Below are 17,031 nucleotides of genomic sequence, written 5' to 3'. Positions count from 1 at the left end.
GTTTTCACAATGCTTTTAGTTTTTATTGAAACAATTAAGTAATAAGGACAGAAAAATGTTCCGTGATGATTTATTTAGGTTTCAGTTTTAGTAATAATGAAGATTACATTTTGTAATAATTCCTTTAAGTGTTCCAAAATATATTCATTAACTGTAGTCAGATTACTTGTTTTAAATATATAGTGCTGGATACAGTTAGTTTTGTATTCTGTTACAAATCTAACCATGCTTGTAACACACAACTTAGATAAACAATTTGAAAAGAATAGAATAAGCAAGAAGATTAAAGATGAATCTATAGTGGTTAAGAAAAGTTTTTTGTTTTGCCTATTAACTTAGAACTGAAGTAATGAAGAATAGGAAGACTGTTACCATTAATGGGTTTAACATTCACATGTTTCAGCATTCCTGACCACATAGACACTCAGCTGTTTTATTTTGTCACCCGCTGGGGGAGAGATTTACATTGAGTTTTTCTCAGTAGCTGATTTGCTGTAATTACAGCAGCATTGGATAGTTGTGCGCCACCTTTGGGTTGTACTCTGAATCAGTGTGTTGGTGAAAAGTTGCTCATTGCAAACAGAAGAACTGTGCAAAGAACACATCTCAAAGGAGGTTTTGACAGTTTGCTTGTGCCTCGTTGTCAAGGCAACCGTGGTGTGAAGAGGTACTGCAGTTTTTGGGGATTTCTGCGGTACAGAGGACAACGTGTGTCTGCTGATTGTATCACATTGATCCAGAGGTCCCTTCCCCCTCAGGACATCCCAATGCCAGAGAGAGTTTCCTTGGAGCCCACTGACCAGGGCCGGTTCTAGCTTTTTGGGGGCCCTGCCACTGACTACAGCTGAAGAGGACAATGAATCATTGACTGTTCTCAATATGACAAGATCAAGAGACAGGCTGGTCTCAGTCTGTTCAGACTCAGAAGAAATCATGCAATGATTTTACAGCATAACTGTGCAAGAGTTTATCAGAAGGTGGTGTAGAACGATATGCTTAGTGTTTAGGAAGGGAGGCTGATTGTTTAATGATGGTCTGGAATGCTGAAAGGGTTAATGTTTAATATCCTTGTTTGGCAAACAAGACATCTGATTATTATGTCACACATGATAGATCTTAACATAGTGACTAGCTATGGGTAAACGTGTGAACGTTATACCATTATTATCATGAACTAAAAATAAATAGGGAAATAGTATCTGGTTAAAGATGAATGGATTTCATATCCTAGAGAGGATTAGTTATATTGTGAATACTTCACAAGGTATTTACTAATGTATTTTGAAGAACACATAAGAACACAGGTCCAGTTTTGTTTTGTTTCTAGATTAAATTGTCCATTACCAAAACTGTTCAGTTTAGGTCTAGCTTTAGACTTTGATAGTAAAAGAGTATTTAGGCTTATTTTTGTATATCTGACATTTTTTAAATATGTTGGCTATTCACTAGATAGAGAGATGGCATTACTCTCCATTTGTTGAGAACATTTCTGGAGATTAAATATTTGTTTCATTCCTGATATTCCTATTTAGGATGTAATTTTAGAGTAACAAGGCTGATGCTGAAATTGGAAAATATGTTAGTGGTTTGCATGATGTAAACAAAAAAAGGTTTTTGTTTGTTCAACCTCCAGTTAGATCTGAAACAGTAATAATGATTGATTTGGCCAAAACTTAGTTTAACATCCTGATGTAACATTATGAGGTATGTTCACTTCTAAGGGTAAACAAATTGATAAAATGGATTATTATTATTATTGATTAATTTTGAATATTAATTCAAAAGGCCGTTTTCTGCAGGTTCACTTAAGAATGCCGTGCATGAACATTTGTCAGAACATTTGTTATTGTGTTTCCTAGGGGTGGTATATTAATAAAGTGTATTGATAATTTGTTTGTTAAACATCTGAAGAAAATGGTGCTGCGAACACGAGAAAAACTTTGTTGCATTGGTTGACAACAACACAATGATGTCACTAGTACAACTCCAGCTAGTAGAATATTAAAGTCTCTGCAGAGCACGACACATGGCCAAAAGACTGAGAGCAAATGACCTTTGACCCTGACTGACAGTGTGACTTGAGAAAAGCATTATCAATGACTGACTCTGGGGCTGACCAAACTTGACTTTAAAACCTGACAGTGTGAGTGTGAATGAATTTCTGCATGTGATCAGTGCAACTGCATGATTCTAAAACAATGACTAACCAAGCATGTTTTTGGACTAACACATTATTCTGGAGCTCCAAGGGAAACAAGAGGTTTCCTAAAAAATGTTGACATGTTTCTAATATTGATTGAGTTATAACAGGTAACACAGATGCAGAATCAGTGGCCAAGGGGCTACTGAGAGAGGTAATTCCAGAATGAGAATACCAGAGAAGGTGACCTGTGATAATGAAACCATTTTGTAATATTTCAACAGGTATTAGGTAACTGAGGTTTGAAATGTAGAAAGAACATATTACAGCTAAGTTAAAACATAGTAATGTATTGAGATAGAATTTAATTTAGACAACATCTTGTAACTAGCCTGGTAAAGAAGTAAAAGCCATAGACTGTTTAGATCATTATTGGGATGTACATTTAATTTAAATTCATAATAGAAAGACATTTGATGACAGTATGTTGGATTTCTGTATTCATTTTTCAGCTTGATAATATCTAAGCACTAACGGGTAGAAGCAGTATCACCAGGAAATTATTCACTTTGTCAGTATCATGATTTTAGTTGTTTTTAATCCATAACATTAGTGTGTTCCATTACCAGAGACATTAGCAGTTCATATTATATTTAGATTTTAAATAGGATCTCAAGGATTTCATTTAAAATAACACAGATGCTTGTCAGAAATTCAGAGCTATTGAGATATGTTATTTAGTTCAACTGAAGATGTTGGGGTTTATTTTGTTGACACAGGCCAAGTATTAAAATTCTGAAGCGGCCTACCAGTGGTGGGTCAAACACCTGAGGGCCCAGAAGCCCTGAGCGTAGACTTGAGGGGTGGGTATTAGATTTCTCCACACAGGTTGCTGACGCCAGAAGGGGGACCCGAGGAGCAGGAGGCCGACACAGCGGAGTTCGTCTGGCTGAAGGTGGCTCAACCCCAGGTTCTCCGGCCTCTATAGAGTGACCCAGAGGACATCTCATGCAGTCCGCCGAGGAGCAAAGGGGGACATCTGGTACTACTGGAGCCAGTGTGCGGCGAGGAAATCACCGGCTAGGACCTTGGAGGACATCAAGACGGACCTGGCTATCGTCAACGAGGACATCCCTACAGCAGACGACTCGGAAGCTGTCATCAGCGAACTGGAGGAGAAGGACCTCGAGGACATCCTTACAGCAGACTACTCGGAAGCGGCTGTCAGCAGGCTGGGGGACTTGTCGAGGCAGCAGAGGAGTCTACTTCTCTCTGATCAGATTAATCAGTTCCACCTTTGAAGGAAAGGCCGCATCTCCCCCTCCCTATCAGCTGCCCTTGTTGGCGTTTTCCACTGAGGGGGGGGGGGGGGCCCTGAGGATTCAACAACACGCAAGGATGCTGCTTTCTGGCACTCAGGTTCGTACTCTGATAGTTCCTTCACTGACATTGAAAGTTGTGTTCTGTTCACAAAGGTATACTGTTGGGGAGCAGACACAGTGGCAAGGAATGACAATAGTTGTGTTTCAAATGTCGTATGTGTGTTGGTCTCGTGGGGGTGAGACCAAAAGGGGGATTGAAGTATTATTTGAGTTATTTGAAGTATTAAAGTAACGTGTTATGGCAGGAAAGTTCAATCTGGTATATTCATTTTAATGTCACCTTATATAGAATGTGTGTTAAACTTGTGATTTCTGCATTGAATGACTTCTGCCTAGCAGATACCAAGAAGAGGCCCCTAGGGTCTCTCTGTTAATTATCAATAGTCCTTGCAATTAACAGGGGAAGTCCCAGATACATTTTCAGATAATGTAGTTAAAGTCTTGTAGAATTAATGTTTACCTCCTACACATCCTGCAGGCCTTGAGACTTGGGTCACCCAGCAGTAACCAAGATAAACGTCCTTTTGAGCTTATCAATAAAATGTATTCATTCCTAGTAAGCTGACTTTGGGGTGAAGGGAAGTTCAGGGAAGCCATTAAGCCACAAGAACAATTAAACTTCTGTTAATCAACCAAAACTCATGACTTTTAGGGGACAGGACATTCGGACCTATAACAAGGGTCACTTCCTAGAGAATATGTGTGTGTATTTCTTACTGTGATCAGATGTCCTGTATAATCATTTATCAACTATTCCTGTATTGGTGTTTTATTTGATTCCTCTGCTTTTATTCTTTCATATGTGGGTACTGGAGGGCTACAAACATTGTGGAGAAATTAGCTTAAACATGTTTTATTACTCTATGGGAAATGGAAGCAGCTTTTATGACAGGGACGAGAGAGCTGGGGGAGGGGACATTCTTACGGAGATTTGCAGCATGTCAAATGATCAGGGAAATCTACTTGTTTTAAATAGATGTGTGTGGTTGATTACTTTGTATTAATAATAACAGTATGTGTAAAGGAAGCTTGAAATATGCAATGTGAAACCTTTTATTTGAAATAAAGATTCTGCAGGGAATATTCTTAAAGAACAATAGCTCAAGTGTCTGGAAGAGTTGCAGGCTAAATGAGTGTGCGGTACTTTTTAACTGCTTGAGATCAGAGCTGATGTTTTCCTCTTGTTATTATTGTTTGAGGTTAAGGTAACTCACATGTGTTATTTGTATAATCCAACTATAAAAAACTATATCTTAAAACTATCTTTATAAAATGCCAAAAGTATGTGAAACTTGCAAGGAGGGGTTTGTTATCTCGAATGTAAGGGTCGCCTCTGGCTCGCGCTGATTGGCTGTCTTTTCTAAGTGGAGGACCCCTCGGGGGGGGGGGGGGCAGCCGCATAGCTCCTCCTGGGGTTTTGGATATAAGCCTATGTTTTCTTTAGACCAGCCTCTTCTTTTCTTCAAACTGACCAGATCCGTGAGATTGGAGGAAGAGCAGGAAGTACTTCCTTTGTGTTTGTATTTGTATTTGTATTTGTATTTGTATTGTTACTTTTTATCATTAAAACAAGATTATTGTTTAACTTGCATTCTGGTGTTTCTTAATCCCTTCCTTTTTACGAATTTACCCAGCTTATCAAACGACACGCGGAGACGAGGTTGGTTTTAAACATCCTCCAAATCTCCAACAAGACCCACTGAGATAACTAAAGTTTACAATCACTCAGCGAGTCATTTACCTCCCTGAGCTGACGTTATCTCAGCCTCTCAGTCCGACAGGAGAGGACTCTCCCTCTCCTTATTGTTGAAAAAGCTTCGAATCTCCGTTAGCTCCGAGCTAGCACCAGATACAACAACCCCTGTAACTCTCTCTGTCTCTCTCTGTCTCTCACACAAACTGTGCTCCTGCCACACACACAAACAGACGCTCCTCCGTGACGATGACCACTTGCATATAAAAAAAAAAACCACATTTGAAAAGTGGGGGGGACACAAACGAGATTTTGAAAAGTGGGGGGGACATGTCCCCCCTGTCCCCAGTGGAAATTACGCCCATGTATATATATATATATATATATATATGATTATGTGTTTGACCCTTTTGTTGTCACGCTCACAGGTACAGATTAGAACCCAATAGCACGACACAGATACAATCAGTGTTCAGAATGTTCGGTTTATTCGGGTCAGGGTCGAAACCAGGAAAATCAATGCACTCGGTTTCCCTCGACAACAAAGGAATGGGATTTCTCCACAGGATTTAGGAAAATAGCTCGAAATAAGGTCAGTGGAAAACGAACCTGTTAGATAAATGCACATTGTGTTCAGCCGGATAATATCCACATGTCTACCCTACTTTTATAATTTTCGAATCATAAATCTAATCGATAGAAGATAGATAGCGTCACTGCACCACTCTCACTGCCGTTAGAAAGAAGCAAGCAACTGAAGCAAGTGCAATTATGGAGGGTGGAGATTTGGAGTATTTAATCAAAAAATAATTGTACTAAACTTCCGCTACAGCAGCAACAACAAATACAATCTGATGATAGGCCAATGCTCAAACTGGAGCTGTGTACAGAGAGGAAAAAAGGAGCGAATTGGACGTAACACGTTAAAGGTCTCCTGATTTAGTTTGTGAATGAATGCTTATTAGAGTTTCGGCAGGAGAGTGTGTGCGGACTTGTCGGTTAGATAACAGGCGTGTTTAAGTCCTGCATCTGTATGATACAAATTTGTGTAAAATGATACCGGGTGCTGTAATCACTCATCTGGTTACGTTATTACATTGACCACCACATCCCCCCCCCCCGACCCAAAAGAAAGGACGTATTATTGGCTTCCCCTAATGTTTTCCCCACGCCACGCTACTGCAGCTAACAACAACTCAGTTGCCCTCGGTGAAGAGCCTTGCCAGCCCAAGGACTTTAAATTCCCTGCCAGGCGGTTCGGAAAGGAAACATTCACCCAATCCTTGAATTCAGGCTGGTTTAAACAGTGGACATGGCTTCACTCTATAAAATAAAATGATAATGTGGTGTGCTTCTTCTGTTGCTCTGCTATAGAAAAGAAGCTTGTCAGTGCAGACAAGAACAGGGATGGGAGTTTTGTTAAAGGAGGGTTTAACAACTGGCGAAAGGCAGGAGAAACATTTAGGGAGCATGAGAAGTCCCATCAACGAGGGCCGTCAACAAACATTAAAACAAACACCAATTAATGCGCTGCTCTCACAAGCTGTTGCTAAGGAACAAATAGCCGCGTTCACACCGTAGTACTTTTCCCACTTTCGTTCCGATATAGTTCCGAAATGTCGCGTTCACACCAAAAAGAGCCGGAACTAAAATTAGTTCATGAGAACCTTTTTACCCCCTTTTCCGTCCCTGCTAGAGAGCAGGGACTCTCATGCGGCTCTCTTGTGATAAAAGAGCTATAATTCTGATTGGCTGGGCGGATTGCAAACCACGCCCCGTAAAACAAAAAAAAACGGTTGTGAAGCCACCATTTTATTAGCATTATTAGCATTAGTGCAGAAACGCAGAGAGACTAACTTATGGCAACACAAAATAAAACATGGGAGCGGTGGAGATGAGGAGGTGTCGGCGTTCTGGCGATTTACTCGGAAAGCTCGGCCGGGGATTTTGGGCGGCAGTATACGCCGTGAAGTTGTTTGCGGCCTGCCAGTAAACCCAAAGCAGAAGAAGAAGAAGTGGCTTCATTTGCCTAATCCACCCCCAGGGACTTATTCCGGTGTGAACGCGATCTTTACTTAATTCATCAGAACTAAAGAGTTCTGATGAACTAAGTTCTCATGAACCTTTGTGGGAAAAGTACTGCGGTGTGAATGCGCCTAATGACTGCACAGACTGTAACTTATTTCCACCACCCCTGAGTGCAAGACCACCTTCAGTGTTCTGTAGCCTATGCTGTGTGCGCGCGAATAGAGAGTCAGAGAGAGTGAGAGAGAAGTTCAGAGTTACTCGTTATTAATATTTACAGATGGTTGTTCTGTGTTCACTTAAATAAAAATAAATAAATATGTTCATTTATCGCTTTTCTAGCATATCGTCCCTGACCTTTTTATATCCTGCTTCTTTACACATATTCTCTTCATTACAGACACTTTGTAAGTCTCCTTACACACATATTTATGTATAAGAGACATCAAAAGTGCATTTTGTATGATAGGAGAACTTTAAAAGGTAAAATAAGATTAAAATCTAATACAAATTAACATTAGCGGCAAGTATATATAGTAAGATTAAAAATAAAAATAGGGTCTTATCTGTCTGTCCAGCTGCAGGTGGAGAGGATTGGTGGGGTTATCCATGATGGATAACAGTTGGTTCAGTTGTGGGGTCTATGTATCTTCATCTCTCCGTCCCTGAGGTCTCCTTCCTCTTCCATATATCAGATCCATTCCATTGCATCAAGGTAAAACAACACTAAGTAATTATATGAACTATGTTTTGTATTTCTTATCTAAAGTCTTATGGATCTATTTCAATCACTATAAGACATATACTGTATGTATGTGTTTGAGTGTCAGCCAAACTATTTTGTAGTAACATACGAGTGCCACATGATGGCAGAAGCTACATTTGAAGTACCATAAAAAGGAAACCATGCACGTTTCTGAATTTTCCAAAGGTTCCTGCAAAGTGTGAAGTATTTTAAGATCTAATTCCATTACATATTTTTTGATATAATAATGTATTGTTAGAAATCCTTTCAGTAGGTATTAGCAGAGGTGGGAGAAGTACTCAGATCTTGGACTTGAGTAAACGTAAGTACCAGAGTATAGAATAAGCACCAAAAGTTAAAGTAGTCATTGTGCAGATTGGTCCATTTCAGAATAATATATATGATATGTTTTATAATGATTGATCATGAAAGTGTTCTCAAAGCTGGTAAAGGTGCAGCTAGTTTGAATGACTTTGTATACTGCAGGGTAGCTTGTGGATTTACTCCAGGTGGAACTAAAGTCTGATTTAACACTTGATTATATTTCACATCATTCATCCACATCTGTAAAGTAACTAAAGGTGTTAAATACATGTAGTGGAGTAGAAGAACACCATTTACCTCTGAATTGGATATTATATCACTGTTAGGTCAGACCAGGCAGATAATAAGAGCTGCGATGCCAATCCTAATGCTCTGGGGCCTCATTTATAAAGCCTTGCGTAGGATTGACGTGGGAAGGTTGCTTACGTAGGACAAAGCAAATAAATACGCAGAGACATTTTCCGATTCATAAAAGACTGCGTACCGGCGCATGACTTGCGTACGGTTTCCCTTTATAAATCACAATCAACTCGAAATGCGGTGCCGCTTTTGCGGGCTTCACGTAACGCCCATTCATTCATTCATTTTGACTGACCGCATGAAGAAGATCGCAGGAAATGATGACAGAACAGCTAAAAAATCAGCCTGTCCTTCTACAAAAAACGACCGTAGGCCGATTGTTCAAGCCCTTATTACGACGCAGAGACACGTTTTAAAGTGTATGTTGTTTCTTACACGACCACTAGAGGTGCTCTAGTGGTCATGTAAGAAACAACATGCTTGATTGCAAACGCTCCGGAGGGACGTTTATTCACAAATAACCCTCTCTGGAAAATCCTAAATTGTGGAATAGTTTGGCCATTAAAATGCTTTTTGATTCGATTTCTGGCGAGAAGTGTATATTGTACTCCATTGTAGAATCCACGTCCAGTCGATGTGTAGGATCTATAGTTTGATAGATATTACGAAGATGATTTGAGGTCTCGCCAGGATAACGTGTATATGCGGCAGCTTCCATGTAAAGTTAGCGTCAACCCTCACAGGGTGAAAACTGTTTTTCCGGTCTCAAAGTTTTCATAATAAAACCGGATTCCCCTCACTGTCAAATGATTACAGTGATATCTGCATTACTCATCCACTAAAAACATCAGTTTATCCTTGTTAATTACACAATATTGATTGGTTTAAATCGTGTACAATGTTTTTGTGTTTTTAACCTTCGATTCGGAGAAACAAATAGTTTTTTCGGAGTTTAGACACCACAGTTTCCGAAGACACTACACTACCCAGAATCCCCAGCTATCGTTTGGGACTACAACATCCACCTTGCTTTACAAACCCCGTGATTAGTCCTCAAGTCCTGTGATTGGATGTTGGAGTGGCAGTGCGACAAGGTTACGCCGAGCGTCAACAGCTCTTTGAAATGGAATGGAACCACGGCAGACTTTCCAAAACTGGACTTGGACGGGTCCAGGTCCCGCCACCTCCAGAACTACACATGCTGGCTATTGTGTGTTTCACAACATGTTCTATGGCACGTCTCTTTATAAGACGTTTTCGTATTTCCCACAATTAGAAGTTGCCAGTTTTAAACTGTGTACACCCTGGAGGTTTAGGGGATACGAAACACAGTGGTGTGTTTTCAAATTCAAAACATATAATTAATAAATCGGTGAAAATTGCTTGTGTCCATAACGGGCAGCATTAATATTCCCACATGACAGCTCAGGTCAGAAGAGCTTTATTTAACAGCTGGTCTTATGTCTGTGACCCCTCCTGTTGTTCATTGATAAGCCTGAAACATGCACTTGTCAAGGTTCAGAGGCAAATTTTGCAAATATGGCAGTAGCCATCGATCATCTTAAGATAAGATAAGATATACTTTATTGATCCCAAGTTGGGAAACATTTTTTTATTACAGCAGCATACTACTTTGTTCTACTCCACTACAATTCAGAGGTTAACCTGGTATTTATACTCCACTACATTTATTTTAGTTACTTTGCAGATTCTGATTAATGATGTGAAATATAAACAACCCTTAAATCAGACTTTAGTTACACCTGAGTCAAGTTCAGGGAAGGTGATTGTACTTTGTCAGACTTAATTTATCACCCCAACTTTTTTTTCTTATTCAAAAGAAGATCTTAACTTAAAGTATTCTTTAATGTTTAAATAAAGCCTTATTAGTTTGTCTCTTTTGCACATCCTCCTATTAATATCTTTGGACGTCCTGCACTAAACTGTTTTATTGTAGAGATCACTACAGTATCTTATTGATATTATCTATTCTATATTTCTATCATTGACCTTCTACTTTCCCCCTATGAAAGTATGTACTCTTAATATTTTTTTCATCCAATATAACATAATTTCAACAAAATATAATATAATTTCAACAAAAAATTCAATAACGTTTTTTAACCACTAGGTGTCCCTTTATATCAGCTGTGCACCTTTATGGTGCAAATCTACCAATTGGATCAAATATAAAAGTCAGTAGACGCATTGTGTGAAAAGAAATGTAAGATGTTGTTTAATTGCTGATATATTTATGATCCACGTCACATATTCAGTTTCGGCGGCAATTCTTCATGTTTGTCTCGAAGTCTTCTCATCAGGACTCTATAAATAGAGAATTACGGCAGATATGTAATATTTAATGCAGCCAAACTGTGTATTACAATGCCGTTATGTGATGACTTCCAAAGAGAAAAGCAAGAACATTCGGAAAAAAGTATTTAAAAAAAAAAAAAGTTTTCCGATTTCATATCGCATAAACACCATATCCCGACGTGCATTGAGGCGTGATCAAAACCTCTGAAAAAAGAAAGCTGTTTCTCAGAATCGAAAGAGAAAAACCGATGGGAAAAACACAAAAGCATTGTACACATTTTAAACCAATAAATGTCGTTTAATTAACAAGGATAAACTGATGTTTTTTAATTGAATACTGCAGATATCACTGTTAAATCATTTGATAATTGGTTTTATTATGAAAACGTCGAGACCGGAAATACTGTTTTCAACCCGTAACTTTACATGGAGGCTGCCGCATACCTCAAATCATCTTCGTAATATCTATCAAACTATAGATCCTACATATCGACTGGATGTGGATTCTAAAAGTACAATATACACTTCTCGCTAGAAATCTAATCAAAAAGCGTTTTAATGGCCAAACTATCCTACAATTTAGGATTTTACAGAGAGTGTTATTTGTGAATAAACGACCATCTGTAACGTTTGCATTCAACGGGAGCACTAGAGGGCGATCACTTTAAAACGTGATTATAGGTCGTATTAAGCGCTTGAACAAACAACCCATTTGGTCGTAATAAGGGCCTGAACAATCGGCCCATTTGGTCGTATGAGTTGGAGGACTTGTTGTAAAAAAGACATCTCACACCGTGTCAGATTTTGGTTATTTTGGGGAGATCGCGATAAATCATATTGTTTGGTTGATGCAGTTTGAACCAGAGTAGCAGCATGGAGGTTGGATCGTCACCAAAATCAGTGCTTGAATTGGGCCGGTACTCACCGGTACGCAGTACCGGCACTTCTGATTTTTACCCATGTAGTACCGGCACTTCTTACTGAGTACCGGCAAGGTGCCGGTACTCACTAAAATGCCGGTACTCAGCCGCCGGCAATATACGTATATATTGTAAACGCAACGCAGCGCAAATGTGGGTCTGACTCTGCCTCACAGAGGGTGACTGGCTGTCTACATGACGTGGCCTGCCGACATTGCCACTTTCATACAGATCATACTAATGCCCTCCATTGGTCTCTGTGTGTCATTCAAGCTCGGGAGGGTGTGTGTTGTGTATGTGTGGCGCGAGCGAGCGAGAAAGCACGCGCACCGGTTACGTGTATTGTTGTTAGCATCTGGTGCTAGCTAGCTGCGCTAACGGATATAAGGAGCTTTTTCAACAACAAGGTGGAGGGAGAGTCCTTTGCTGTCAGACTGAGAGGCTGATAACTACAGCTCTGGTGCGGTAAATTACTTTCTGAGTCTTTAGATAGTTAACTTAGTTTAAGTTATCTCAGTGGGTCTCAAACGGTTCGGTCACCATTTATGTAAACACATATTTCCATTTGAGGGGGTAGTGATTAGTAAAATATGCATGAATAATACAAACAAAATGTTAACTAGGTGAAAAAAGGTAAGATAAACTTGTTGAGAGCTAAAACTAGTCTTTGCTGTTGCCTCAAAGAGGAGCAAGGGGGAGAGGAGGGAGACAGGAGAGGCCGATTCAGGAGCCCAGACACACTCACAACTATAAATGAACCAAAAACAAATAAACAAGTTTCAATGTTTTTTCATATTGGATATTGTATGTTATTGGTTATGGCCATGTACTTATGATTGTATGATTATTTAAATGTATACATTTTTGTTTCATATGGGTGTAGTCTCTTTATTTCCCCCTCAAAATGCACCAGATTGATGCATTTAAGTCCAACATTTAAAAAAAAATCTTACCGGGGGAGCATGCCCCGAACCCCCTATAGGATTTGAGGCCCGGCCCCACTGTTCCCAAATAGATTTGCAAGTTTTTTAAAATAGTAACCCATCTCCATATGTTTCTTTTTGGGTAGTAGATTTAAACTAGAGGGCTATCACTTTGTGCAGCAACGCTATTGACAAATAAATCCAGCAAAATGGCACAAAAAACTGGTAGTGGCCTCAGGGACGAGGAGTCATTTAACCAGCCAGTAGGAGTCAAGCTTTACTTTCTTTTATATCCATAAAGAAAAAGTAAATCTGTTTACAGTTGTTTCATTATGGATGTTGAGAGGTATCCATATATCTCTTCATTTTGCTCTCAAATTGCACCAGATTGATGCATCTAACTTCAATATTTAAAAAAAAATGTTCCTCGGGGAGCATGCCCCCGGACCCCCCTAGACTAGAGGGTGTCAGGTCCACTCCCCACTTATAAAAATAGCACTTTACCACTGCACCCCCTCTAATCTCAGATGCACCCTGAGTCATTTTGTTTCAGTACAGTGAGCCTTTCTAAAATATACAGTAAAGAGACAAACCCACCAGCATTATAGGATATACTATGACTTTGTGCGAAATACTTGTTGCTGATTTAGAGTACTGGCACCTTTTTTATTCCAATTCAAGCACTGACCAAAATAAATAAATAAGTTGTCCGAAAAAGTTTAATGACAAAAAAAATACATATAGCCTAACCTTCCTCAGGCAGTGTATTTGTACCGGGGACAGGAGAACCCCCTTGATGAGAAACTATACGAAATGATCGGGGAATCCCTCCGGAGTGGAGTCATGACGACTGGATCTGAATTATTTGTTTGTATTTGGTGGTTTGTGTTCCAGCTGTCGATCAGCAACTATATATCCATAATCCACCAGTTAAAGGAAATATAACTAATGTGTTGAGTTATATTAGCTGTACAATTTACCACATATGATGTTCTTAGTTTCCATACCTCCTGTGTTTTACGAGCAACTTATCAAGTTTTGGCAAATGGCATAAAACACGATTAAACGTGATAGTATATAAAACCATGCTCGTATCTATACAACCTATAGAAATGCAAAACGCTGTCAGTTTAAAGTAATTCTGTCCTCCTGCTTACTGCATCATTTATGAGAATACATTTCTTTACAAGAGAACATAATCGAGGGGTGATCAATAACATTTCCGTATTTATTTATTTCTCTAAGTTATGTTTTTGTGTGCACTGAGGAGTCTCAAACAGGCGTTTTTTTAATCATTTTAAGATTGGCTTCAATCAATGTTTGAAAATGAATTCTTCATATATGATACATGAGAGGTAACATTCTATTTATGGTATTATTTCCACATATTTCTCTCCATTCTTCCTTCTGCCAACGGTGTCGCCGTTTCTCGTCTCTCCCATTTTTGTGCCTTTCTTTGGTGAGTGCCTTTCTTTAATATGTATCTTCTTCATGTTCTCTCCATCTCCAGTACTACTCTCCACAAACAGATCCACGTCTATGACAGAAAAAAAAGAGTTTAGATTAACATTTTCAGTAATGCTTTTGCTTATTCTATTCCCCCATATATAACTTAGCTCTGTTGTCTTAAGTTTCATGATGCTACAAATTCACAAAAATATCTAATGTAACCTAACACACTCTCATCATCAAACTTGGTCCTCCATCAGTGGCATATTGACTATGTCTGCCTCTCACCCCTGGGGTTGGCATTGGAGGCTGTCGGCACAGGGGCAGTGGTCCCGGGGCCCCTCCTGGTCCCAGGCCAGCATGTCCATCAGCAGGTTGGGGCGGCTCATACAGGACTCCCCCCTCTCTGGTCTGGGATTACACACTGGAAACAGCAGCTCTGCAGGAAGCAGCACAGAGGAGACAATGGGAGTTTACTCTGGTCAGCAACAGTGGCCATGTGTGACCACTAATATGAGTTTGCTGTTACACACAAACCAATAAAGCCGTTATAAGATAATCGTTAAGGCTAGTCACAGACAGGAGGCTATTTCTATGGATATCTTTATTCACTTTTGTTTTAGCCTGCTTCAGTGCTAAAGTGTGACAGATAGCATCAGCTAACAGACAATTTGATCGTGTGCACATCTTTTAAATGACTATAATGGTCATTTTTGTTTTTCTTACCATTTATGTTTGAGGCTGGATTAACTTTATTTAGTAAAATATAATATCTTTAAAGACAATGGAAATATATAGATTTAGTTTGTTTTATTCACTGTAAAAACAGTTCCGATGGTGAAGTCCACTAAACTAAATGTTTTAATGTAATTTACTTGCCCTAAATTAGTTTTTTCTCAATCTGCGTTTAAATAAGTAACACTTAATCAACAATGAGAACATGTTTTAAGAACTCATTAATTTGTAAATTAATATCACATTTTCTGAACTTTCTTATAAATACGTTTTTGGAAAACTTAATAAAAATGCTTTTGTCAATGCCACGGTCATGCCACGCCCTCAAACGAGAATAACGCGGTGTGAGACTTCCTGTTGAGGGGAGGGTCACACCGGGAGGAAGAGAAGGAAGTGAAGTCGGAGACGCGTGGCAGAAAGCTCAGAGAATCGGAAAACTCGGATACATACAGAAACGGTAGCATTGGAATGTTTTTTTTTTGGTGGATTTGCATAAACTGTACATTGACTGTTTCATTATGTCAACCAGCTCAGATGGTAGCCAAATAAACGATATGGAATGGATGATGTCCAAAGCTACGAGGAAGAAAAGATCTTTGAGAGAAAGAGTTCAGTAAGAGCTCGAAGTTGGTCGGATTGGTCGGGTGAAGCAGACAAGGCTAATCAAAGCAAAAAATCTAAAGTCAGTCAAAGTGTCAGCCAGGCAATGTTGAATAAAGAACTAGAACACGAGTGGAAAGTTGTAATAGAATTCAATCAGGATGGTGGGCATTACCACCCGATTAAACTTACCAAAGCAATTGAAAAAGAGATTGGAAAAATTTAATTAGCTAAATTCATGAACAACAAGTGGGTTTTGATACATGCCAATAACAAACAGCAGCAGGAAAAGATTCTGGGAATGAACTCACTGAATGGGGAGAAAATGAAGGCGCATGTACCAGGAGCAATGGCAAAACTGAGAGGAGTAATCTCAGGAGTACCATTGGAAATGTCAATGGAAGATGTTAAAAGTGAATTAAAAAGAGGCAAAGTAATGGAAGTCACAAGGCTTAAAAGCAAACGGGATGGCACATTCAAAGAAACATTATCAGTTCTCATTCAGTTTGAGAGAACATTACCTAAGGCAGTACAAATGGGATATTTGAACTTCATTGTTAGGGAGTACATTCCCAAACCTCTCAGGTGTTACGCATGTCAACGAATGGGGCACGCAGTGTAAAGGGCAGCTAAGGTGTGCGAGATGCGGAGGAAAACATGAGTATGGAAATTGTGAAAAGGATGCAAAGGTTAAATGTTGTAACTGCGGAGGAGATCACAGTGCTGCGTTTGGAGGATGTGAAGTGCAGAGAGAGGCCAGAGAGGTGCAGAGAGTTAAGATTACAAACAAAGTTTCATACGCAGAAGCAATAAAGAAAGTAAGGGGAACTATAACAATCAATAAGACCCCTAGTGGAATGGAGCAGAGCAGTACAATACAAAATGGCAGGAACACACCAAAAAGTAATCTTCAAATCCAACCCCACAGCGCCACCAAGAGTAAAGAGGATGATGATGTTCTAGGAGTGAAAAAGGTGAATTTTGTGGTATTCATATGCCATACTGTAAATGTTGCATTACAGTTAAAAAATAAAAGTGATAGGATCAAAGCCATTGTGGAGGCAGCTGGAAAATTCCTTGACATGAAAGATATTAAAGCAGATCAGATACATGCAATGTTAGCTATAAATGGAGCAGGGGAAAATGAAAATCAGGATGAGGGTTAGATCCTTAATCATGGTTCTGCACATATTACAGTGGAACGCAAGAAGCCTCATAGCTAATGGTCAAGAATTCAATACATATATATATGAGCTAGAGGTGGTCCCTGAGGTAATATGTGTGCAAGAAACCTGGTTACGACCTCAATTAGACTTTGTGATTCCAGGATTTAGCATTTAAGGCATGATAGAGCTAATAGTCAAAATGGTGGAGGGTGTGCCACGTTTCTCAAAGATGGTGTGGCATATAGGGAGGTGCAATCTCCTGATGATATAGAGTGTATTATAGTGGAAGTCTGCAACCCTAGGAAACAAGATA

General features: G+C 39.4%; 1 protein-coding gene across 6 annotated transcripts in view; it reads right to left on the bottom strand.

The window, feature by feature from the left end:
• Positions 1-13,469: 13,469 nt before the first annotated feature.
• Positions 13,470-17,031, bottom strand: part of LOC307041415 (dickkopf-related protein 3-like) — a 40,176-nt gene continuing 36,614 nt past the window's right edge. For all 6 annotated transcript variants that reach the window (XM_079684815.1, XM_079684814.1, XM_079684813.1 and 3 more), the window contains 2 exons: positions 14,506-14,656; positions 13,470-14,305 (listed from right to left, as the gene is read on the bottom strand). In XM_079684815.1, coding sequence (XP_079540941.1) covers positions 14,281-14,305; positions 14,506-14,656 — 176 coding nt within the window. In that variant the 3' untranslated portion in view covers positions 13,470-14,280. The remainder of the gene's footprint in view (positions 14,306-14,505; positions 14,657-17,031) is intronic.

The sequence above is a fragment of the Notothenia rossii genome (genome assembly GCF_949606895.1).
Source record: "Notothenia rossii genome assembly, chromosome: 5".
Lineage (NCBI taxonomy): Eukaryota > Metazoa > Chordata > Actinopteri > Perciformes > Nototheniidae > Notothenia > Notothenia rossii.
This window is presented reverse-complemented; position numbering and strand designations above follow the sequence as displayed.